The sequence below is a fragment of the Triplophysa dalaica genome, chromosome 2 (assembly GCF_015846415.1).
Source record: "Triplophysa dalaica isolate WHDGS20190420 chromosome 2, ASM1584641v1, whole genome shotgun sequence".
Classification (NCBI taxonomy): domain Eukaryota; kingdom Metazoa; phylum Chordata; class Actinopteri; order Cypriniformes; family Nemacheilidae; genus Triplophysa; species Triplophysa dalaica.
Window position 1 is genome coordinate 924,435 of NC_079543.1, and position 26,061 is coordinate 950,495.

Consider the following 26,061-nt stretch of genomic DNA (forward strand, 5'->3'; position numbering starts at 1 on the left):
TAAAATCATTTTCAAGTCGAAGGTCTTCTTAAACGGGTGCTTATTCCCTGACAGCACACAAACATCTGCAGACGTCTATATGATGTCATTTGTCACATCATTTGCTCATCATTTCGGTGGCGTCTGCTGTCAGATGTCGTATAGACCTCTAGAAGACGTTGAATATAAACATTACATATGCATGTGAACACATGAACGTGTATGTATAATGGTGCAGATATAGGTATGCAAATTTGGTAATGGATGATTATTGCATCAGGTGCAATGCATGATGCATTTTAGTGCATGAAACTGTGGCGCATGGTCAAGAGAAGCGTGAGCGTGTGGAGTGGATCAGTTTTGGACGTTGAGAAATCGAATAGCCTGAGGACCCTTCAGCTGCTCTGTGCTGGACTATGATGACATAACCTAGAATAAACAGATTTTATTGATGAACACTTCATATTGAGGAAAGTTCCTTTGCTTTAGAAAAGCCATGATTAACTGCTGTAGAAACCACATGTTGAAAATGTCTCCTTGACAGCAGAAAAACATTAAACAATTCAACATTTAAAGCACATTCTGAGTTTTTACTGTGGTGATCGCAGTGGTTTGCCAGAGAATCGGTGAGTAATATCTAACATCATCATCACACTGACGCTTGAGTCACGTCGTGTGTTTGACTGCAGCACGCGCGCGCGCGCTCTCTCTCGCGCGCCCCCTGGTGACACACGCGTGTACTCGTGCTGTCTGTTCTCTTTCACACCTCTCTCGTGATAAATAATCGTAACGCACGACCTTTAATCTATAGGATCTACATGTTCTGTTTACAGACTTTTATAGAATTAAATGTCGTGAATGTGTAACTAGATTTGAAGTGCTGATCCTGAGTGCTGAAGTTTGAACTCACGTGTCTGGGGAATCATCCCTAGGAGAAATATTTCTGGTCCCGGACTGATGAAAAATGTGTCTGAACTGAAAAAAAGATTTAACAGCAGTAATGTTTTTTTCTAAAGCACGTTTTATAAAAGCTTCCTAAATGTGTGTCTTTCAGCACAGTTAACTGATGGCTTTATCTTATCCTTGTCTGTGAAAGCACTCCTTAACGTCTGAATGAATCAATCATTTGTTTTTAATGTGTTTGTAGGCAAGTTTCTGTACATCTCTCGATGATGCATGACGTCGCATGAAAGGGAAGTGAAGTTTCCTCACCCTCTTGTCATTTCAAACATGTAGGCCTATGACTTTCTTTCATTTTTTGCGTTGAGGTTACAATGGAAGTGAATGGGGTCCAGTGCTGTTCGGCTACCAACTTTCTTCCAAATATCTTCTGTTGTGTTCTGCAAAAGTCATGACAAGAGGATGAGTAAATGACAACAGAATTTGTATTTTTTGGGTGATAGGTTTGAATTCAACCAAGTGAAACAGTTTTCATGTGATGTGTTCTGCTGTGTTAAAGGTGTGTAAAACTAGTCCAAGTGATTTGACTTTATTTAGGAGCAATCAACCACAATCAAACCCAAAGGAAAGATGAACAACAGTTTAAAGGGACAGTTCACCCAAAAATGACCATTTTGTCATCATTTCCTCACCTTTAGATGTTGCAAACATGTACAAATCAGTTTACTGTCATAGTGGGGTAAATAAATACCATGGGAGTCAATGGGGATGAACCATCCCAGTTCCAAACTAAACTGTCTCATAAACCACTATCCTACGATCTGATTGGTTGCTGGTTCAGGATCATGTGCTACCTGGCAAAATATAAACTCATTCATTGTGTTACATAGATAGATTTTAAATAATAGAAGTAATAATAGTAAATTGGCAATGGACTGCTAAAATAATTTATTCTGACCCAAAAATTTAACTTCAGTCATTTATTCTCACTCATGTGCTGTAAATTTGTATTCGGTGAAACACAAAAAAAGATATTTTGAGAAATGTATGGGTGGTTTTGTATTCAGACAATGGAAGTCAATGGGGTTCTGTGTTGTTTGATTATCAACATTCTTCAAAATATCTTCTTTTGTGTTCTGCAGAAGAAAGAAAGTCAGGGGCGTTCTGAGACATGACATCAACCTGTTTCAGAGATGTGAGCAGAAGACTTGAAGGTTTGTGATTCATATCAGTGTGAAGGGGTTTGTCCAGAGTCACACCCATCGTGAACTACAGCTTAAAATCATTTCAAATACTCAAGAAGAGGTGTGGGGGACTGAACTCTCACAGAATTGGCATCAGCAGGTTCTTTTGTTGAGTCTCAGGAATCTGGAGTTCGTAACTTTAAACACAAGAAACTCTGATTTATTCTGCTGGAATCTGAAGATCTGAATCTTCTCTTCACGGTTGAGATCTCTTTAACATCTCAACCATTTCTCTCAGACTTCAGTGAGATTAAATGGAAACTTTTGCTAAGATGTTTCTCCTGAGAAAAGAGTCAGAAATCTGATATGTGTCTGTCATTAGTTTGAGAAAAGACGTCAACAATGTGTCAAAATGAGATCAGATTTGTCTCAAAAGTCAATATTATTAAAGATCTCAATATGAAATCAAACATTTCTCATCAAATACAGATGATTTGACATCTACAACCTTCATTCATTTACACCTCCAGACTCTTCATGTGTTTACACTCATTTGGAAAAGCATCTGAGACTAATGGCTAGTGACTGATACGTTACTTTTACAATCTGATTTGTTTTAAACTAGACTTACACTTGCAGACTCTTTGAAAGTTTCAGATAGAAACACACAAACTGATCAAATCTGCAGACTGCCACAGACCTTCTGCAACAAGTCCAGACTGAAAATCTGCACAAAAGTCTTATAATGTATTTAAGCCTTAAAGCGTAATTTATGGTCGTGTTCAGCCTGACCTGCACCTCTCCAAAAATGTTAAGAACGCGTCAACTCAAAGTGGACCACAAGCGCTGTGATTGGTGTGTTTGAACCCCTCCCTCAGGTAAAGATACTCTGCGATAGCGTCACGTTTCCTCAAACGCATTGCTCAATGAATTATGTGAGTAAAGGATTTGTTCTTCTGTATTTAACATCTCAAGCTGCTACAAAAGTGTTTACCGCCATCAGTGCTAATGCTTCTCAAACCAGCTGCTTCTTCTTCGGCTCTTGTCTCGGTTAAACAAGCAACACGCGCGTGGACACTGACACCTAGTGGTCATTGCCTGTTGACGCGCACACACAAAGACAGAAAAACACTTATTCACGCCATATGACCCCTTTACGTTGATACTTAATGAAACCCAACTCAAAAAGTCCAGAGAACACAGAAAGAGCGGCATCTGAGCAATAACGTGTTCCTCCAGGAATACAGACACATTCAGTTCGCTTTGTTTTATTTTGATTAAAAAACATTTCTTATCTTTTTACATGAAACACTCAGAGAGAGCGAGACAGACAGAAACGGACAAAGAGAGAGAGAGAGAGATAGTGCCGTCAGTTCATCTACGGATTCGTTACGACGTTTTTCGATCATGAATCGAGAAGTGAAGAGAAGCTCGTCCAGAGACGCGACGTCTCTCTTGTCTATTTACACAGCGTTCCAGGCGACGTTCATTTCGTTGTTGAACGTCGCACTCTGACTGTCATCGATCTACTCAAACACGGGAAGAGGGAGGGGCACTGAGCCCAACTCCTTAAAAAGACGATTGGTCGATGTGTTTGACACGGCAGAAGACGATTGGTCTGTGTCTGGGCAGGTGGCACAACATTTTTCCTTTCATTGTCTCTTGTAGGCCACACCACCGACAAAACAGTCTGATTAAAACCACTGGACCCAGTGATGACGACAGACACTCATGACCTTTGACCTCTATGATACGTGTGGATTTTTGGCATGTACAGTGTGAGAGCTGCAGTGTCTGGTGTGAAGTTAAGACACTCTTTGGACACACCACCCTGAAAAGCAAGAAAGACCCAGCGGAAGGATCCGGCCTGAGGTGGTCTGCCGGTGTTTGGCGGCGTTCTTGGGAGCAGATAACCACCTCGGACTGGTGTCGGCTGACTTTAGGAGATGGACATGATGAATGGTTGGAGAATGTAAAGGAAGGGGAGGTTGAGAAGAACGATGCGTGTGAATGGCGGTGAGATGATCAGGGTGGGTGTGCAGGTGACCGGGAAACAGAGACGTGGAGGAGGAAGCCAACATCATCATTATCATCATCTTGTCTGAAGTCTATTTGGGGTTCCGTTTAAAACTGTTTCATAGCATAAACAAGAATCCTTTATCTCTAATCAATGCATTAGAAAATACACAAACTACATGCATACGGCAGTATCTCGATCCTTTAGGTGCAATCTTTATGCGGGTTACATCAAACTGAGATTTCCTACAAATTCGTACCGAACAGCTCGATTTAAATCCTTATTAAAAGCTTGCTCTTGTAAATCGAGGTAAGGGGACGTCAACACTGATTTTTGTTTGTTTTTAACCAAATAATTAAATAGTTACGGATTGTAGCTTTAAAACGCTGATAAGTAATGTAAAGCCTGAATTCACTGTAAGTTGTTTAGAATAAACGAGTCTGCCATCTTTTGTGTGTTTCGGGGGAACGTGCTTAAGCCTTGTTTTCTTCATTTAAAGATACAGTTGAACTGTGGCATGTTCTTGTTTGTTGTTGATTTACTAATTGCGACGACGATGATGATGTTGGCGATGATGATGTCCGTCCTCATTGTCCTCCTCCAGATCTGCGTGTCCTGGTCACCATCGCCCTAGTCACAGACTCGTCACCAGCTGCATCTGTCCATCGTTTTCTCCCTGCGACGGCTGCAGCTGTGCACGGCTCTCGTCGGCGGCCCGGCGCACAGGAGGCTGGTAAAACGCAGAGACGTGAGCCTGGCGCCCCGCGCTGAAGTACAACTCGTCTGGCGGGAGCGTTGAGTGCGGTTCCGGCCCCAGTGCTTCGGGACTGCTGTCGGGATAGGACGAATCCCTGTCCCGCATGTACAGAGAGGCGGAGTCGGGTCCCGCCCCGCAAACGGCGTCGGTGATTTCTGCCGAGAAGCTCTCCGAGTCCTCCTCGCTCTGGTAGAACACCGACTGAGCGTGCTCCAAGAGACGTGGTTTTTCCGGCAGGCGGGGTTTGTCGGGTATGCGGGGTTTGTCCGGCAGGCGGGGCTTTTCCAGCGCTTTGTAAAGTAACTCCTCCTCGTCCTGCGGGGGTGGGGGAGGAGGGCGGGGCAGCGGACGCTGCGGAGGCTCTCGGTGACTCGTCGTGGTGGCGTACTCTTGCCGGTGCATCGTAGAGCCGGTTCCGTTGCCGTAACGATCGGCGGTGGGCCGCAGGTTGCTCTGCACCAGCTCCGATATGATCATCTTCTCCAGCGCTGCGGCGTCGGAAAGGTTTCGCCGCAGGCCGCTGTTAGGCTCTGCCCCTCTGGGTGTCAGAAGGGCAGGGCTAACCTCTCCGGACACGCCTCCGGATCCCACGGGAACGCCCCCCAGTAGATCAGCGCTTCCTCCGTGCAGCGAGTAGCTATTGTTGTAGTTCCCATTCAGTCGAACTCCCTCCAATCCACAAGACTCACGACTGCGTGACAGAGTGCCCTCTACAGGACAGAGAGAGAAACCACCGTTACTTCAGCCTATAGCATGTCAACGTAACAGATGTTCTTCATGAAAATACACGATGAGATGATCCATCTGAGACAAACTCATGCTGTCATTGATCAAACATGTTGTAAAAACATATTTTGCAAATCTTACAAATGTTTTTTAACCTTATATTCATCATTTAATCTTTTTGTTTCGAGCCAACTTCAAATCCACGTCAATATGACAGCTAAAGACAGAATTTAGTTACCCACTCGGAATATGTCTAACAAATAAGCTCAGCATTGACAGATTTGTGTTTCTGATGTAAACGTCAAGCCATGTGGAACTAGCATGCAGTGTGAATGAAAGACTGCGCATTTCCTTTGTTTAGGTGAGCGACTGAAACTGAGATGAAGATACAGAGTGAAGTAAGAAAAAACATTAGAACGCATGATCCATACTTGAGTTTCTGAACGTGCCTGTCGATCGGATCACAGAGAGACGGACAGAACGAGAGTGAGACAGGAGAGAAGAGGTGAATACAGATAAAAACGTTTAGAAAAGAATTAACATCTATACCCCCCCCCACACACACACACACACACACACACACTGACCTGTGGCATTGAACACTGCTGGTGAGGGGGGGTTGAATGTTTCAGCCAGTAAGGTGTTGTAAGGGGAGGAGCTAGAGCGGCTCTGCAGCATCGGATTGGCCAGGAGGTGATTACCCATAGTGCCTGTGGAACAACAACTGAAATCTTAAAAACAAATTGGGGGGGAAATCATTAAAAAACATTCTGTGAGACAAATGTGTCGTCTTAAAAACATTATAATGATAATTACAGATGAACTTCAGACTTGGACTTCAGTCCACATCTACGGTTGACAAATTGTATTGCAAGTAAGTTGTGTGTGTGATTCACATCTGGTCAGTATGTGTGCGTGTGTGTCAACTCTGGTCAGTGTGTGTGTTTGTGTGTGTGTGTATGTGTGTGTCATCTCTGGTCAATGTGTTTGTGTGTCACCTCTGGTCAGTGTGTGTGTGTTGTTGATCTCTGCTGTCATGAAGGATGACTCCGTCTGTCGTCGAACAGTGTCGTTCCACATCCTCCTGATACGACTCTACAAACACACACGAGAGTGACTGATGAAGAAATCCCCTCAAAAAGAAAACTTGGGATAGTTTTTGGAAAACAGACACAACAATGCAATCAAGAAAAAAATCGTAAACATGTTTTCATCATTTCATGCAGTATTTACGTGTGTTCATTTTATAAACACTAATAAGTGCTCAATAGAATTTTACAATAGACAGTTTCAAAAGGACAACATAACAAACGTCACTGCACATGCACACGTTTGTGGGTTGACCTTAATGAAACACTACACATTCACAAACAATGGAGCGCCTGTAGATTATTTCTAATAACAATCAAAAGAAACCCTGAAGAAGTGTTACTTGGCTCTCCAATATTTTGAATGAAGAATGCGATACCAAGCTCATCCACTAGATGTCAGTGTACCACACGCTTTCTTTAAATGCGTCACAACTACAGGACCCATTCAACATACAAAAAAATTCAACAAAACGTTCATTTAATAAAATAATTATAGTTTTTAAATAATAATATAAACTAATTATTAACATAAATTAAATAAAATAGTTTTATAATTAGACACTAGCCAGAAACACGTACGATGAGACAGTCTATAAACCTGTTGTGTTCATTAATATGGGGCAAAAGAAGATCACGATTTCTTATAATTTGAGCACAAAAGCAAAAATATAATCACTAAACATATTAATTATCGTAAAATTAAAAGCTTAATATTATATTAGGACAAACTTGTGTGTTTGTGTTACCTGTCTTTGCGCCGGTGCATGCCGTGATTGGCTACCGCCGTAGTAGCGGTTGTTGCTACGGTGGGCGGAGTTCTTGAGGGAACCATGTGAACCGGTCGAGGAGGCGTGGCCACAGCAGGGCGACTGTCGCAAACACTTGCTGTATTCTTTCTGCACCTAATAGAAGATACACAACGCTGACATGAAATACAAATTCTACACAAATAACACACACACAGATCTGTTTGTGAAGTCATTCTTATTAAGTCATATTATAAACAAACAATCAACAGATTGATAATAAACAGACTTATGTTCAAATGAAATAAAACACACACACCTTCTTCTGCAGAGCGCAGTGGAGGAGGAAGATGAACATGCCGTGTAAAGCGTTGAAGGAGGTGAAGAGGTACGCCATCACAACACTGTTGTCATTAATAAACAACAGGCCAAAAATCCACGTGAGAGAGACGAGTAAGAGAAGAGTGACGGAGCTGAGCGTCCAACACCTGTCACAGAGGAACCAAAGAGAGAACACATCACAGTCCTGCTGACCGTCTCGACACACAAACTGATGTCATAAACAAACACACAAGCATCATAAATATGATTTTCAGTGTGCGTGACCTCTGACCCCGCGCTCTTACTTGATGTTGTCGAATCGGCTGGAGTCTGGCTTCAGTACGGTGGAATGTCTGAGCATGCGGTGTATAGTGATGACCAACACCACCAGGTTCAGCTAAACAAAAAACACATACATCACTCACGAGAGAAAATGAATTGATAGTCTAGTTTATAAGTCACCACAGTATTCATAATCTTTCTAGTCCACGTTACTTAATCAAATAAAGTGTTGGACACAGAATACAGGATGTGTACGGCATACTGAAAACACGGCACACTGCAGTACATTGTGTGTTATTTGTTATTGATGGTTTTATTAACTAGAGGACTAAAGTCTCACCAGGATAACAAGAGAGGCGGGGCCAATGAATGTCCAGATGAAATAGTTATCCACCCGCAGCCAACAACTACACAACACACAAGAGATCATTACACACCCACACACAATACTTACAATACTGTCAAAGCATTGAACAAATAACAAAAGACAAACAGTAATATTAATTTAAGTACAAACAGTAATATTAATTTAAGTACAAACAGTAATATTAATTTAAGTATGGAAATTAAAATAAGGTGCTAAGTTAAAGATAAAATATAGAGTGAAATATAAAATAAAGCACAAATTGACTGAAATATAAACATTAAAAAATATATACCATGTAGGTTTTAGTCAGAAACCTGAGAGTAAGAGTGTGTATGTGTATTGATTCTGAGGGATTCACACACACATACACAAACAGAAGCACACACTCACGCTTTAGTTCCTCCGTAGCTCCTGTAGTCGATGGCTGTGGAGATGGCCACTACCAGCGTGGGGAAGCCGTAAGCAGTGAGGTAATAGTATTTACGACGAGACGTCTCGCTTTCAAACACCTCCACCATGAGAACGTACAGCTGGACCGTCTCCATACAGAGCCAGCAGAACACTGACAGCAGGAAGAAATGAAGAAGACCGGCCAGCACGGGACACACAACCTGAACACACAACACAAGCCAGTCAATACCCACAAACACACTCTTGTTTTGTCTGATGGGAGCTGATCTTGTTTTGATTTGTCTGGTGGGATCTACATTTACATTTAGTCATTGAGCAGACGCTTTTATCCAAAGCAACTTACAAAGAGTTAGGGAGCAATAAGCGATATGTCATACTGCGATGTTGTTTTGCCTGATGTGATCTAATCTTGATTTGTCAGATGTGATCTAACGTAATCTTGTTTTGTATGATGTGATCTACTGTGATCTGATCTTATTTTCTCTGATGTGATCTGATCTGCTCTTGGTTTGTTTTGACTGATGTGATCTACTGTGATCTTCATTCATTTAATTAATTAGATATTATTTATTATAATGATCTTACTCGTTGTATAAATATCATGCACTGTGCTTTGTTTTATCTTTTCTGCTTTTCCTGTTTGCCCCTGTAAAGCTGCTTTGAAACAAAACACATTGTGAAAAGCGCTCTATAAATAAACTTCAATTGAATTGAATTGAATTGAATCTTGTTTTGTCTGATGTTCTGTGATCTTTTTTTTTTTATTGTCTGATGTGATCTGATCTGATCTAGTTTTTTTCTGATACAATCTAGTCTTGTTTTGTTTTGACTGATGTGATCTATTGTGATCTTGTTTTGTATGATGTTCTGTGATCTTGTTTTGTTTTGTCTGATCTGATGTGATCTGATCTAGTTTTGTATGATACGATCTAGTCTTGTTTTATGTAAACTGGCGTGATCTTGATCTTATCATTTTGTCCAATAAAAGTGGGTTTGGTCTTGTGTGATATGATTTTGTCTGATCTGATCTTGTTTTGTCTGTTGTGATCTGATCTCCCGCCCTCACCGTGTAGTGTGTTTTATCCATGCCGATGAGGAAGAGCAGCTGTGAGATGAAGAGGGTGAGGCACAGGTTCTTGTGTATGGTTGTGCGGTCGCTCTGGAGGCCCCGCAGGCAGCAGAAGGTGGAGATACACAGAGCCAAACACACCAGAGAGATCACCATCCCCACCCACGTGATGACGAAGAGAATCAATCCCTGCACACCACCCGGATACTGACAAACACACACAGAGAAGCTTTACAAGCTGTACAAACGCAAACATGTGTGTGTGTCTGGTTAACTCACAGCAGGCTGCTGGTGGTTCATAAGCACAGCGAAGTTGGTGAGATGTGAGCAGGCACAGGTGGTGTGTGTGTTGTTACTGTGTAGACGCCTACAGCCCTGAGACGACCACTGACCCTTCATCGAGCGCTCCGAGTAATTCCAGAAGGAACAGTTGGGGCTGAAGTGATTCTCCAGCTGTCAAAACACACACACATGATGAGCGTTACACAAGAGTCTGATCTTCTTTTTGTTATTGTGTTCTGGATTCTTATATCACGTGACACGTCTATTTTACTGGAAATGTTTTGATGATTTGAAAAGCTGATCATTCATGTATATTCTCATGCTATGAAGAATGCAAACACACCTGCAGGTGTCGTAGAGTAAACACAACAGGCTCGGTCAGAAACACTCGGCTCGACTCTTTGTTCATGGACGCAGAGATGATGTGCGAGTTGACGGCCAGACTGTGTCCGCCGGATTTCATCTCGCCGCCCGTCTTCACCGTGGCGTTTTGAGTGGACAGAAACAGGCCCAGGTTCTTGTAGAGAGTAAAAACAACCTTCACCTGACCTGATGGAGAGCAGAAGACAGAGACACACTCTCACTGCCACGGCAGGAGAAAAATTACAACATGTCACTGATCGGCGTTACTGCATTTAGATGACATCCCAGTCAAAATAACCTGCCGCATCAAACACACGCTTGTCACCACTGCATGAAGAAAACCACGGTGACTGTTGCCATGACAACGGTGACAGAACCATCTTGGTTGTGTGTTAATGCTATTGCTGTCTGCAGACAGGTAATGAGTGTCACTGACCGTTGCGGCTGTATTGTTTGATTGTGGATGAGGACACATGGATGGTGCTGTCGCTATCGTAGGTGTTGGGAAACGACAGATCTTTCAACTCCATCTCTGTGTTCAGCACATACACCTCCAGATCTGACACACACACACAGAATCAAATGTTAAGTCTTCCAATGAACACAGCTCAACAATCTCTAGAGCGGTTAACTGCTGTGTGCTGTATAAAATGGTTCTGTTTATGTAGTTTATCAGTGAATGAAAGATCCTTTTTAATTCATATTTTAAAAACTTTCGGTCTATGAATGTCAAATTGATCTCTTAGCTTGGAATATCAACAGCAAACGAAACACAATGATGTAAACTCTGTGACATGACTGAGTTACTCCAAATAAACTTGAAATACCGATGTTGGGCGCACGGTCGCTGAAGTGGCCACCGTACAGGTTATTAGCCAATAGGAAGGCTCCTTTCTCCATGACGTCCAGCAGCATGGTCGCAGCGTGAGATTGTTCAGTGCTGTTCATGTCCTGCCACGACTCCAGCGCCTCCAAACGCAGCAGATTATCCACCGTCTGAACCACCGCCTGACAAACACACATGTGATGTGTCGCACACAGAAGAGAGTGTGTGTTCACGTTATGAATGTGTTTGCTAAATGTTTACCTGAATAAAGGCTCTGCACGTCCTCTCTCTCTTCTGCAGCTGAAGTCAAGAATGAAACGGTTACTCTGCTGTCTTCACATCTCTATGTGCGTGTGTTTGTAAGCGTGTAAGCACCTTGTTGTAGGTGCGTGTTGCCGACTCTTTGTTTCCGGGTCGGAGAGCCTGTAACTGTGAGTCCAGGATATCCAACAGCTGCTCCATTAGACGCACAGAGGAAGTGACATCACCGGCATAGATCCGCCCACGAGTGTGATTGACAAGCACAGAAGCGACATGTGCGGCGTTCTCTCCACTCTTGATCTACAAAGACGAAGATCAATCATATATTCATCGTCCATGCATTTGTCTTTTTATCCATCTATTAATCCAAACATTCGTGCCATCCATTGGTTTATCAAATTATCCATTCATCCATCCATCCATCCATCTATATATTTATTAGTCCATCCAGTTATCCATACATCCTTCGGTTCACCCAATGATCCATTCATCCATCCTGAGCTCTGAGCAGGCCTTGAACGAGTGTTGATCTATCTATCCATCCAACTATCCATCAATCCATCCATCCAATTATAAAATTAACCATCCATCAAACTATCCATCAATCCAAATATATCATTATCAATTCATTCAATTATCCATCAATCCATCCAACTGTCCATCAATCTATCCATCCAATTATACAATTAACCATCCAAAAAACTATCCATCAATCCAAATATATAATTATCAATCCATTCAATTATCCACCCATCCATCAATCCAATTATCCATCAATCAATCAATCAATCCATCCAACTATCTATCAATATATCCATCCAATTATCTGATTATTCATCTATCCATTTTACTATCCATCAATCCATTTATACAACTTAATCCATCCATCCATCTATCCAACTCAATCCATCCATCCATCCATCCATCCATCCATCCCACTATCCATCTTTCCATCTATTCATCCATACATCCTTATGTATCTTTATGATCAGCGCTGACCTTTTGAGCGACCTGGTTGACCCACGGTGAGGTGCAGTTGCTGAGGTCAGGACCTCTTGGGTTCCATTTCACCTCATCAGCCAAACACTGATATGATGCTATACCTGAAACATACAGACATCATATGCTGATCAGTGATCAATCAGGTGTGACACATTCACTCAAGACGAATTGTGTGGACATATATAAAACATCCCAAACTAAAAATAATAAACCATAGGCAAAGAGAGTCAGATTCCAACGAAACATCTGAGATCAGGATGAAGTGATGTGATTCTGTTGCGGTGCTTTCCACTGGAAACTCTTTAACCCATATAAACAAGCATGTGTGCATGTTTATGGGTTCATTCAGAGTTCTGAAGCTTGTGTATTTGTGTATTGATGTGTAACACACACGCACAGACACACTCCGGGGTTCATGCAGAGTACAGCAGAGAGAGATTATAATTCACACACAGCAGTCAGTATTAATACATCTCTCGTACATTCTAACAGCAAGAGAGCGTGCCAGAAAATGTTTTTCCGGACTCTTCTGATGCTTTCCAGTTTAAAATACACAGCGCCTCATGAACTGACCGAGCGATCCTTTGGGACAGGGTCTCTCCACGGTTTCCCCTCGATGAGTGGGGGGCCATTGGACCCCGCGGGTCACCCGTCCCTCACACATGGGTGTGTGCGGACCCTGTGGCCGTCGGGGAGGCCTTACGGTTACCGGTACCGTCGCTGTGATGGGTCGCCCGGCGGGAGCCCTGTTGATCGCCCCCACTGGATGAAAGGTCACAGATGGCACAGATGTGGGACTGAGGGCCATCGACGCCGTGGAGGAGAGAGAGTTCAGAGAAGTGGTGGAGAGGAGAGATGTGGACAGAGGATCTAAGACAGCAGACAAAGATCATTGTTTTGGAATTCTTGACAATTCATAAATTAAGATATCCTCATGAAAACCATTCATGAGAGTCACCTGTGGTGGGTTGTGGAGGGCTGAACTCCAGCGGGTATCGCAGGACGATGTAGTTGTTCCAGACGTACAGCTGGTTGTCTCTGGGATTGTAGCTGATGGAGGAGATGTGCTGGTAAGGGTTGGGGAACGGGATCCTGACCGGCTCCTCTCGGTTTTGCCGCGTGTCGTAAGCATACAGGATCAGATCTCCGCCTGCCTCGCTGTCATCATCCTGGTATACCGAACGCACGGCGTACAAGACGCCACAAGCCACGAACGCTTCCGACGCCATGCGCTTCTCGAAACTCGTCTGCCACGTTCCCTCGAAGCGCAGAGTGTACGGGTTCACCTAAAATGCACATGCAATCAGACTCTGAAAATATGGGCCCAAAGCCAATCAGATTACAGAAAGATTGGGATGTATACAAACAACAAAGCCTAACTAGAAAGAAAAAGGAAGTTCCGATGTAATATAAAACAATTCATTTAAATTCCTGGGAAACACTTGACCTAAGCCCATCAGATATGTCTCTCTCACCTGGCTAACAACCAGACGGCCGCTGTTGGCTTCAGTAGCGTATATGACCCAGAGGCCGTGTTCATCCACAGCCAGGTCGATGTCTGACTTCCCACCCCAGCGGTACGGCGATGTGTCGTGATAGTTTGCAGTTCCGATAATGGCCTCTCCGCTCTTGATGCGCGTCCGCAGGTCGTATTTCACGATGTTACGCGTGCGTTCCTTATTGTAGAACACGGCCCCGTCGTACACGACGAAACCTGTGCCGTCCACTCGACTCGGCAACCTGACCGTTACACATCACCTCTGGTCAGTATTCACACAGGACCCTTCATTCACAAACTCGAGCAGAGAAACTCACTTGTAGGTGGTGGTGATTCTGTTTTGGATGTAATCGTCCCAGGAGGCGTATTCATACAGCATGTCTGTTCGATACGGTGTCCACGGCATCACGTAAAGCCTATCGCCGGCCTGCAGAGGGTCCTTACACCACGCCCCTGACTGATGCTCCGCCTCTCGCACTGAACTGGGCTCCAACACTCCCATTAACGTTCCGGGACAAACAAAAACTACACGGAGAAAAAGATCATACAGTGATAGGACAAGTGAGGACGAGTGTGAGACGACATGAGAGTAATAAAACAACAGATCAAATAAAAAGATCTATTCACACTGCACACAGAAACGTTTAAGCTATCTACAACATTAAAGAGTGTGTGTAAGTATAGACAGACAGACAGACAGACAGAGAGGCTGACAGACAGACAAACGGAGAGACAGACAGACAGAGAAACAGACAGACAGACAGTCAGAAAGACAGTCAGACAGACAGAAACAGACAGAGAGAAAGACAGACAGACAGACAGACGGAGACAGACAGACAGTCAGAAAGACAGACAGACAGACAGACAGACAGAGACAAACAGAAAGACAGACAGACAGATAGAGACAAACAGAAAGACAGACATACAGAGAGACAGACAGACAGACAGAAACAGACAAACAGACGGAGAGACTGACAGACATACAGAGAGACAGACAGACAGACAGAAACAGACAAACAGACGGAGAGACTGACAGACATACAGAGAGACAGACATACAGACAGGCAGACAGACAGAAACAGACAAACAGACGGAGAGACTGACAGACATACAGAGAGACAGACGTACAGACAGGCAGACAGACAGATATCTTGTGTTTGTTTGGTTGCATCAGACAGATTTGCTACATTTAATTTTTGGTTAATTCTGAGGTAGAGTCATGACAGAGCATGGGGGCGGGGCTACAGGAACCTTTGGAGCCAATGAGATGCGGGTTAGTTGACACAGAGGGCGGGTATAGGCTGGGAGGGCTGTCAAATACTACACACACACGCACGAGCACAACAACAAAGTCAGGTCAGGAACACAGCATGTGCACACAGGTACTAAAAGAGAAGGAGGAGATTCCTTTATAACACTAAAAAAAACCACAACAGGTCGATCCTGAGGGAAGCAAAGGAATGAACAGATAGAGAGAGTGAGAGAGAGAGAGACAGGTGTCGTTTGGATCTGAGGATTAAATTAGTCTCATACAGCAAGCAACTAAAAAGGGACGGCAAAAAACAAGTGCTTGTGCATGTGAGCGAGAGAGATGGACAGATCTTCACGGTGTTTGTAAATGTGTGAAAGAAGAGAAGATGAAAGAGCTTCATCAAACTAGAGCACAACACAAGGGTCAGAGAGAGAGATAGAGAGAGAGAGAGAGAGAGAGAGACAGAGAGAGACAGAGAGAGAGAGAGAGAGAGAGAGAGAGAGAGAGACAGAGAGAGAGAGAGAGAGAGAGAGAAAGAGACAGAGAGAGAGAGAGTGAGAGACAGAGAGAGAGAGAGTGAGAGAGTAAACTGAAAACAGAGTGAGAGTAAGAGCAAGTGAGAACAAGAGAGTAAAAAGAGAAAGAGAGAGAGAGAGAAAGAGAGAGAGATAGAAGAGGTCAGAGAGGGAAAGAAACTGCGGCGTTTACATGGTCTTTACCTTTTTGGTCCACTTCTATTCAAGCGTTGAAATAGAGAAGGGTAGAGAGAGGTATAAATGAAGAGAGAGAGAGAGAGAGACAGACAGACAGAGAAAGAGAGAGAGAGACAGAAAATGCAAAGGAGAGAAAAAAGAGACATTTCAGTTTCACAGCAGAGTCGTCTGTTTCTATTCAAGCTTAAAGGTCAAGTGAAATTTATTAGACGCAAGAGAATATGAACTCGAGGACGAGAAAATATTGCATGGAAAGAAAGTAACAAGAGAGAGAGAGAGAGAGAGAGAGAGAGAGAGAGAGAGAGTAATGGTATGGTTGGGTAAGGAATAGGAACGCTAGTTGTTCTTCTCTTAAACATGACCAATTATTGGTGAAATATTTACTTGAAGATTGTTTTTATAATCTTGGTAAAAAACATATCTGCCCTCTAACTCTGTCCACTCTCCATCCCTCCACACCCCCACCATCCCACCATCCCTCCATCCATCCATCCATCCGTTCAAGGGTCTAAAGATGGATAAACAGCTGAATGAAATCACAGAAGAGAAATACGTTTGTTGGGCACAGTTCACCCAAATATGAAACTTCTGTCATCCTTTATTCACCCTCAGATTGTTCCAAACCTGTACAAATGTATTTGTTCGGCTAAACACAAAGGAAGATATTTTTAAGAATGTCAGTAATCCAAACAGAACTCATCCACCGTTGACTCCCATAGTATTTATTTTCCCTCCAATGACAGTAAATGGAGAATGAAATCTGTTTGGATTACTGACATTCTTACAAATATCTTATCAAGACATTTATACAGGTTTGGAACTATCTGAGGGTGTGTAAAAGATGACATCATTTTCGGGCGGAGTGTACCTTTAAGGTCTGTTCTCACCTAGAGCAAATATTTTTATATTTGTGGTTGTGTCTCAAAATTAAAAGCAACCGAAAGCGTTTCATCTGAGTTCAGACGCGATAACTTTATGAGGGGCAAATATATTTGTGTCGCCCTCAACGTGCAAAGCTGTATGAGTTTTATTCACAACTGTTATTGTTGAACTCATGGTGAGAACAGGCCTTACATGTGAGACACACACACACACTCCCCCAGAGGTGAAGCCGTGTGCCACAAACACTCTGTTCCCTTTAGGTAACACACACACACACACACACTCGGGTGTTGATCCTGTATAAAAGCAGAAAGAAAGAAAACGTCAGTGAATTCAGATCCTCCAACACCCAGTTTCCAATCTGTAATTAGAAAAAGAGTCGCGTGAGAATACTGCAAAGAAAAATGAGTGAGCGAGCGAATGAATGAGTCTGTTAGCTGCACATCACTCCAAACTGTAAGAAGAAACAGTGAGGGTCATTTCAGCGCCGCCCTACAGGAAGAAAGACACCAAACACATCCTTCACCCCAACAGCACTACACCCACTGGAGGAGTGGAGAGAGGGAGCGAGCGAGCGAGCGAGGAAGGATACAAGAGAGGGAGATGAACACAAGAACAACGATGAGGACAGAAGAAGAGAAGAACTAACGAAACAAGAGAAAAGAAGGGCTGAGAAGAGAGTAATAAACAGAAGAGAAGAAAGAAACAGAAAAGAGACGAGAACAAAACAGATGAAATGAAAAAAGACAAGAGATGAGAGGAGACAAGAAGAGAAAAATAAGGATGATATGAGAAGAGAAAGGACAGAAGAGACAAATAGAAGAGAAGCAAAATGTTTATGTTTGTAATGTGTGTGTGTGTTTGTGAATGTGTCGACTCTGTGTTAATACTCACTGTAAGGAACACATTCATACTGGATCTCCAAATATTTGTATGTGCCTGGACACGGGTCAGGAAACACATCTGCCCCGGCGACCACCACACACTGAGTCCTGTTATTACACCTGAAACACACAAACAGACACACAAACACGTTCATCCTCAGCCTCCTCTTGTGTAGTGCGACACATCGGACATGCAACCTGGAGTCTAGCTAACTTCTGGTTTGTGTTTGGCTAGTGTCTTATATTAAAACTATTTATATTTAATTTAATTTATGTTAATATTGATTTATATTATTATTTTATTGTGTGGTGATTTTGTTTAATAAACGATTTGTTGGTTTTGTCGTATGTTTATTTTATTAAGTAAATAATTTGTTGAATGTCTCCTGTAATTCGTTCGCATTTAAAGAAAGCGTATGGTTCACTGACATCTAGTGGTTGAGCTTGGTATCGCAGTCTAAAGTCAAAATATTGGAGAGACAAGTTTAGCCAAGTAACACTTCTCACTTTTGATCAGAAATAATCTACTGGCGCTCTTTTGTTTGTGAATGTTTTGAGGAAATTCAGTGGTGTCCACAACAGGCACATGCGCAGTAATGTTTGTGTATGTTGTCACTTTGATACCGTCTAAACAGGCACAATCTAGTCACTTGTCAATGAATAAACATCATGATGTTGAATATACAGTACAGCATCACTCAAGAAAAATGTGATGTTTCCAGAAGGGTTATCTACATTAATCATTATACATTTGAAAATAGTTTTTCGTCCCAACCAGCATTTTCTGAAGGTTGCGCATGCACACTTAAACACTTCTGTGTCTGCTTAGATATAAATAACTAGATGCCACATTAGCATCTGTTTCTATGGGCCGCTATACGTATGTCGTCTGCCATATTGGAACGATGCAAGCCAGTCTGTTTACACTCAAAATCAAGCTGACTGTGTATGATTATGAAAACATATTTATTGTTGTGTAAACTCAAACATTATATCTGCTACACTAACACATGACAACAACTTAAGGTTATCCCATTCTTCTGGTGTTTAACAGCCACAGGGGCATTCTAGTCAACTGTAAGCGACATCAGTGGACCGTTCCAAGACGGCGGACACATCTACGTGCTGGAGCGTTTGAATGCGGCATCTAGTTAATATTATCTATGCTGTGTTTGTATACAGTGCATGAATTAAAGCGAAGACACTTCCACGTGTATCGTCACGTCAAACTGGAGGGCAAACGGAGAGAAACCCAAAAAGTCTGGACATAAGACATAGACGTTGATGGGTTGTTTTCATATTTCATCGTTATCATCTGTCTATATCATTATCATATTTGCCTAATTCTGTCCTGCTTGCATTATTTGTATTGTGCTGGTGCTCTCTCTCTCTCTCTCTGTCTCTCTCTCTCTCTCTGTCTCTCTCTCTCTCTGTCTATCTCTCTCTCTCTCTCTCTCTCTCTGTCAATCTCTCTCTCCCTCTCTCTCTGTCAATCTCTCTCTCTCTCTCTCTCTTTCAATCTCTCTCTCTCTCTCTCTCTCTCTCTCTCTCTGTGGAAGTGGAGAGTGCAGCTACATTGATTTGTTCTTCTTGGAAAGAGCAGCAGCATCAACACTGGGGAGACACACTGACGCCAGCACACACACAAACATACGTGCACACAAACACAAATGCATTCACACACACACACACACACACACAGAATGTTGTGCACGCACACACACATACACATGTGCACGCACACACACAGATATATATACACCATGCACACACCGTCACGCAGACAGGGACAGTGACAAAGGCAGAGATTGCGACACACAGACAGACACAGACAAACTGCAAAGCAACCCACACAGACACTGAAACACACACAAACAGCCACACAAACAACACCACACACAGACAGACACGTTCAGGCATACACACAAACACACATGCACACAGGGCAAACATAGACATATGCATACGACACAGGCACACAAGCAGATACAGAACACAGATCTTTCTTGTAATCTCACCAGTTTGTCCCCTGCTGGCAGCAAACTATTATTACACTATTCTTGGGCATTTAGAGTGTTTCTAGCTAGCCATTAAACCGTACATGTGTATTGTGTGTGTATTTATTTCATTATGGAGGTTTTAGTCGTGTTCAGACATGAAATGACCCTGCTGAGGCTACTGACAAACACACCTGTGTGACATGATCTTAAACGCGTCCGGCTGGTAGCACTGCACATTCTCCATCTGAAAGGGGTCGGCGTCACAGATCTTGTCATCCGTGCGCCCGTAGTTGGCCGTTTCGATCATGATGACATCACTTCCTGGACAACGCAGCTCAATGGGATATCCCTCACACGCCAGCTCTCGCCTCATGAGGCCGAAAGGCATCGCTGCCCTGCTCAGACCTGAGAGCAACAACACAAACTCTCACACACATGACAGCAATATAACCTCATTAGAGATTTAAAGAGAAATTCAAGTATTATGATATTAATGTAGCCTACATGTAAATTCTAAATCATAAACATCTTACAGACATCTGCTGGCTCTTTGAATGACAACTGACAGGAAACGTCTCAGATGAGCAAACAATGGGAAAAATACGTCTTGCAGACATCAAATAGACGTTTCCCAGATGTATGTGTGCTATCAGGGTATCGGGCTAATCCTAAAGTGTGCTAGCTGTAGGCTATTGTAGTTTTGTGTTAAAGTAAAACGTACGTTTAAATCATTGGATTGATGTATTAGTAGTAAGTAAAACAAAACCACAAAGAAATAACACTGGATTCTGTTCGAGTCTGAGGGATGGGCTCAATGTTGCCATGACAACGGCAGGTGCTTCATGGTGATGTAGTACCTACCTTGTTCGGAGGGAGCAATGTTGCTAAGCAACACTGGACACATCCACAGTAACCAAGGTGACAGCGCCATGGTAACAATAGAGGAACGGACAAGGTGGAAGGGGCAGAACAATCTCCCTCTAAAGTTAGTTTATCCTGGAGAGAGAAAGAGAGAGTGAGTGAGTGAGATGGAGAGAGAGAGAGAGAGAGAAAGAGAGAGAGGGGGAGAGAGAAAGAGAGAGAGAGAGAGAGAGAGAGAGAGAAAGAGAGAGTGAGTGAGTGAGTGAGTGAGAGAGAGAGAGAGAGAGAGAGAGAGAGACTGTTGGTGACAGTGACTTGATGAGGACTGACCCAGTTCTGTCTGATGTCATTAATGAGGGACCCTCAAGAATATACACACACACAATCATGAAAATTGTCACAAAAAAACATGACATTTGTATGAGTTTAGAGTAAATGTGGAGGGTCACTTTATAGTTTGGAGATTACTTGATTGATCATAAAAATGATTTTATGACATTGGATTGCGTCAAATTCATTGAACAAATTTAACACCATTGATCAAATCACAAGCTCTTACGGTCGGTTGAAACAAAACACAAGATCACATCTTAAACAAAATGTTTGCTCTTTAAATCATTTGCATGCACATTTAGACACTGATCAATAGATAGAGACATGAGAACACACACAGACACACACACACACTGCTGGTCAATGTGCTCGGCTTTAATTACAGTGAAAAAGGTCACAGCTCAGACTAATATGATTGCTGTTTTTATCGATTCATTTATTGATCAGCAGGGAACAAAAGTGGAATACAGTCACAGCAACAGCAGCAGGAATGATGTTAACACAAACAACCACAACATTAAAGAAAAGAACCCTTCTACAGATAAATCCTGCTCTGGTTGCATCTAGGGGTGTCGTGATTATTAAATAATCCATTGTTTGACCTCATCGCGATTGTTTAAGACATTGGTTCTCAACCAGGGGTACTGCAGGTGGGGCGCGATGGTTCCCCGAAACCCCAACCTTTAGAACTCGATCGCGACTGCACGGAGGAAGGCGATTGCACATTGACGGATGGCACTGTTCTGTCTAAAACTGCGTGCGTGAGCGGCTGCGCAGACTCTTTTAAGTTCCTGCGCAGTAAAATTTAAGGCTGCGCACAAAAGCATAATATCTACAAAGTAGGCAAACGTCCACTCAGGAAGCAGCAGCAAATACCTCTACACCATCTTAAGAAACAGCTAGATCATATAAGTATGTTTGTCTTTCAGACTGTCATTTCAGAATATGAGCAAGTCTCTCTCTCCCGATGAGTTCAGAGTGGTGTGTTAATAAAGTGCATTTTCATGTATTTCTGAACTTGGATGGCTGTTTAAAGCTGTTGACAGTTCAATGATGACACCACACCGCGTCTGTATTATAAATTGCAATGTTAAAACCAATGAAATGGAATAATGTCCAAAACACTACAATTTTGTAATGGTTTTAACTAGTGGTGGGCCGTTAACGGCGTTAACGCAGTGAGACTCTTATCACGCGATAAAAAAATGTCGCCGTTAATCTATTCTCAAAGTTGTGTTGGGAGCTGGGTCTATACTATGCAAGCTATGATGACTTTCACCTTGATATTTTAGCGCGGATGTATACCAGCTTAACTGCACTGTACGGGGCGAGAACGAGATTTTTCAACTTGCGTGATTCACGTCATTCGCGGAAGCAGAAGCCGCCTCATCATCTCATAACCAGGGCTTCATTCGCGCGATTCGCGCAGCAAGTAGGTCTATTGGCTCTTTGCATTAACATATAAATCACTCGCGCTTGACACGCCATTCGCGTTTGGTCTGAAACACAACATAACGTTACTGTGAAATTACCGCATCAAACGTGACGTGCTAACATGGATGCAGCTATGAAGACGCCGGGTTTGCTTCAGGGAACATTAATTTTTAAGAAGCTTCCCAATAGAAACATAGATAAGACTAAGGTTGTTTGCACCTTGTGCAATGCGGAATTGGTTAAAAAAAAAAAAAACTTTCTCTCAACAGGTAGTGGTCTAGCTTTAGTTAGACACTGCATTCATTCATTTATTTATTTATTTAGAAATTAGATGTTATTTATTAGAATGAACTTACTCGTTGTATAAATACCATGCACTGTGCTGTAAAGCTGCTTTGAAACAATACACATTGTGAAAAGCGCTATATAAATAAACTTGAATTGAATTGAATAGTTGAAACCAGTAACTTTTTATTGAGATCTAATGTATTATGGCTCCTGTATGACATATCGCTTGTTGCTCCCTCACTCTTTGTAAGTCGCTTTGGATAAAAGCGTCTGCTAAATGACTAAATGTAAATGTACTGTAGGAGCTCTTCCAGTCTCAAGTACCACCTAAACGCAAATCATCCCTTAGCTAATGCGGAAGTAAACACAAGTTCATCTTATTGAACATAATTTAATTTTCATTACCAATTATCATAGTAGAACAGCTTTCTCAAGCAGTTTGTGATGCATTTTGGAAACAGGAGATGAGCCCCTGGTCTAATGCGCCACCTGGCTTGAGAAACCCGTTCTCAAAGACCTACTTTTAGTCATTATTTGGGTAGCACACATATTCTGAATGCCTTCGGCAGAATTCAAATGAGCCATTTTAATCTAGATTAATATAGATTAAAAAAATTAATCTATGCCCACCACTAGTTTTAACGCAAAAAGCTAACGGTTTACAATGGTATTTTAATGGAAACCATTCATTTCTGTGATTGTTTCTTTCGTTTTTATCAGCAGGATATGTAACATTTATAATCTGATCAATCTGTCATATAGAGGTATTTTTTTTGCCTCTTTATACATACAGTATATATAAACTATATAAACCATATATAACATATTTTACACATTATCTTATCTATCCTCAATGTTAAGTATGGGGGGGGGGCAGTTCTTTAAATGGGTTTACAGGGGGACGCGACTATGAAAAGGTTGAGAAGCATTGGTTTGAGATGATCGCAATTATTGCACATCTCTGTAGAAGACACAAGGGAGCTGTAGTGTCTGCAAATTGCATTTTTTTGTCTATATATTGTAGGGCTGCTCGACAATGAAAAATATCATTATTTAACACGATAACTCACTAACTTTTGAAACAACATAGAAAAATAAAAAAAACCTTTGCTTTTACACTTTGAATTCAAATGAAAAATAAATGTCAAGAAAATAGCACAGGTGAACCACTGAAAACGAAATCTGTGTGCTGTGTTTTTATACCATAAGAAAAGAGAGGATCTTTGCATAGTTTCACCTCAATTTTTTTTTATTGTTGAAGGCCAAAATTGACGATTAAGATTAATTTTCAATTACTATCACAGCCCCAAATTATTTTAACTGGTGAAATGTACCACCACAACACCATCACTTTGAAAACAGCTTTAAAGCATACACCATAAAATAACCTGCAGTACAATTTAATATTATTTAAGATAATCTGTCTATGTCTTGTGTAAAAAAGAATATATATATATATATATATTTGTTCATTGGCTCCCTTTCTTACGTCAGCTTTAATCCTCCAAGTAGCATGGCCTTAAAAACATTTTGTCAACACACTAAACAGTACCGTTAGTTTACATGCTCTCCTACTTGTAAGTCTCTTTGGATAAAAGCATCAGCCAAATGAATAAATGTAATGTAAATTTAATCTCAGTGTACCACTCTACCAAAATTTCATTACCAACATAAAATTTTATTGTAATCTTGCAAGTGAGAAAAAAGCATTTTAAGGGTGCCTTCAATTCACCCCTGATCAATTTACTCGATACACAAGTACACTATTTGGCGGTTGCATTATTCACAACGAAAAAGCCTTCACCCTACATATATGAAGATCTCATTTTTTACAATGTGTTTCCAATTAAAAAAACAGTCTTATATTCAAAACACAATGGTCATTTCAAAGCCAAATCAAAAATGTATGAGGATGAAAAAGTCAAAGACCTAAAACAGACAATTAATATTCAGGATAGCAACGATTTATTAGACAATTATTCATTAGCCAAAGATTATAATCGCGACACCCCTAGTTGCATAACTCTCCATTCAGGAGCATCTCACCCCACAGGCTTGTATGCAAATCTGCAGCCTCTATAACAACTCATGTCCAATGTTATACAGTATGTCAACACCAAATATTTAAGATATTCATCGTAGAACTTTGGTGATTTTCTACAATGAAAAGTTAGTTTAATCCTTAGGGTTGAACTAACCTGACCTTCATGAACAGACTGAATATAATGTCTTAATGGTTTGTTTTTTCAATGGTACGCTCTTACTGCTTAAAAAGTTTAGCTTTCTGAATTCCTTAAAGTTCCTTTAAATAATATTGAGTTTACTAAATTGTAATGAGATGGTTGGATTACATTTTTTATTTAGTTAGCTAAACACGTTATTGAAAAATGTTTGGAAATGAATGTGTTATTTGAAGTTCTCTAAAGGTGAGCAAACTAACATGGCAACAGTGGCAAGGAACCAAAACTCCAATGAAGAATAAATGAAACATAATCTCAGCAGTCTCAGCCAGGAGGGCCTGTTCTCCTCTGACACATTTGCTGTTACGCGTCTAATATATGTTTAACTCCATAAACATACATATTAAGCTAAGCGCCCGTTTAAATAATGTTGTGAACATGGTATGGAAAATGTGAGTAAATTCACTTGAGTGTCGTAACGTCAGCAAAGTCTCTGCAGCAGGAAACCAGAAAAAAATGTCCAGTGTCACATTTCCCATTCCATCAAACTAATAATTCATGTTCAGCAAGAACACGCAGTGTGTGAGCAAAGAGCCAGTTACAGTCAATACATCTGCTTCTAGTAAATTCAAGGAATTTGACATGTTGGGAAGATGGCGATCAGCTCTTATAAATGAAAAAACGAGATCACCTCTGTATTTAAGCCCTCTTCCCATTGTTGGATGATTGGCTGCAACCACGACCGCAAGCAAACATTTATTTGACATTAAAAAACTCAATTAGCCGCTTTCTGTGGGCGACAATAACACAAAATTAATTGGTTAAGGCAAACATCGCTCAAGTTTGTAAACAAGATGCATCTGTAAACCAAAATCAACCTCTTTATTTAGCGTCTGCTCACAATGGATCTACAGAAACCCTTCCCTCCTATGTGAGACTGTTTGTGTGGCTCTGGAAAATAATTTTTTAAGGATCAGTAATCCAAGATCCCTCCAGACAGACTCACACGCACATCGATCGTTCGGTGCCCAGTCTCCCTACACTCGGTCGTCATAGCAACGCTGCAATAGGGGCTGCGGCTGAAATCTCTCTCGCAGTTTCGCTCATTTGGTTTTTCTCTTTGTTTGCGCTCGCCTCTGCTGTCTGGATACT

General features: G+C 41.8%; 1 protein-coding gene across 3 annotated transcripts in view; it reads right to left on the bottom strand.

Moving 5' to 3' along the window:
• Positions 1 to 3,315: 3,315 nt before the first annotated feature.
• LOC130436796 (adhesion G protein-coupled receptor L1-like) overlaps positions 3,316 to 26,061 on the bottom strand; it is a 29,923-nt gene continuing 7,177 nt past the window's right edge. Inside the window, exons 2-26 of one of the 3 annotated variants that reach the window (XM_056767751.1) lie at positions 20,675 to 20,809; positions 20,005 to 20,218; positions 17,824 to 17,933; positions 16,054 to 16,068; positions 14,400 to 14,607; positions 14,060 to 14,324; positions 13,543 to 13,870; positions 13,158 to 13,454; positions 12,582 to 12,685; positions 11,697 to 11,882; positions 11,583 to 11,621; positions 11,323 to 11,503; positions 10,932 to 11,054; positions 10,476 to 10,681; positions 10,130 to 10,303; positions 9,848 to 10,057; positions 8,761 to 8,981; positions 8,344 to 8,410; positions 8,027 to 8,118; positions 7,720 to 7,888; positions 7,401 to 7,556; positions 6,562 to 6,658; positions 6,151 to 6,273; positions 5,995 to 6,012; positions 3,316 to 5,547 (exon numbers count right to left, since the gene is read on the bottom strand). In XM_056767751.1, coding sequence (XP_056623729.1) covers positions 4,715 to 5,547; positions 5,995 to 6,012; positions 6,151 to 6,273; positions 6,562 to 6,658; positions 7,401 to 7,556; positions 7,720 to 7,888; positions 8,027 to 8,118; positions 8,344 to 8,410; positions 8,761 to 8,981; positions 9,848 to 10,057; positions 10,130 to 10,303; positions 10,476 to 10,681; positions 10,932 to 11,054; positions 11,323 to 11,503; positions 11,583 to 11,621; positions 11,697 to 11,882; positions 12,582 to 12,685; positions 13,158 to 13,454; positions 13,543 to 13,870; positions 14,060 to 14,324; positions 14,400 to 14,607; positions 16,054 to 16,068; positions 17,824 to 17,933; positions 20,005 to 20,218; positions 20,675 to 20,744 — 4,506 coding nt within the window. In that variant the 5' untranslated portion in view covers positions 20,745 to 20,809 and the 3' untranslated portion in view covers positions 3,316 to 4,714. The remainder of the gene's footprint in view (positions 5,548 to 5,994; positions 6,013 to 6,150; positions 6,274 to 6,561; positions 6,659 to 7,400; positions 7,557 to 7,719; positions 7,889 to 8,026; positions 8,119 to 8,343; positions 8,411 to 8,760; positions 8,982 to 9,847; positions 10,058 to 10,129; positions 10,304 to 10,475; positions 10,682 to 10,931; positions 11,055 to 11,322; positions 11,504 to 11,582; positions 11,622 to 11,696; positions 11,883 to 12,581; positions 12,686 to 13,157; positions 13,455 to 13,542; positions 13,871 to 14,059; positions 14,325 to 14,399; positions 14,608 to 16,053; positions 16,069 to 17,823; positions 17,934 to 20,004; positions 20,219 to 20,674; positions 20,810 to 26,061) is intronic. The other 2 variants (XM_056767760.1, XM_056767770.1) reach the window with 2 other exon arrangements.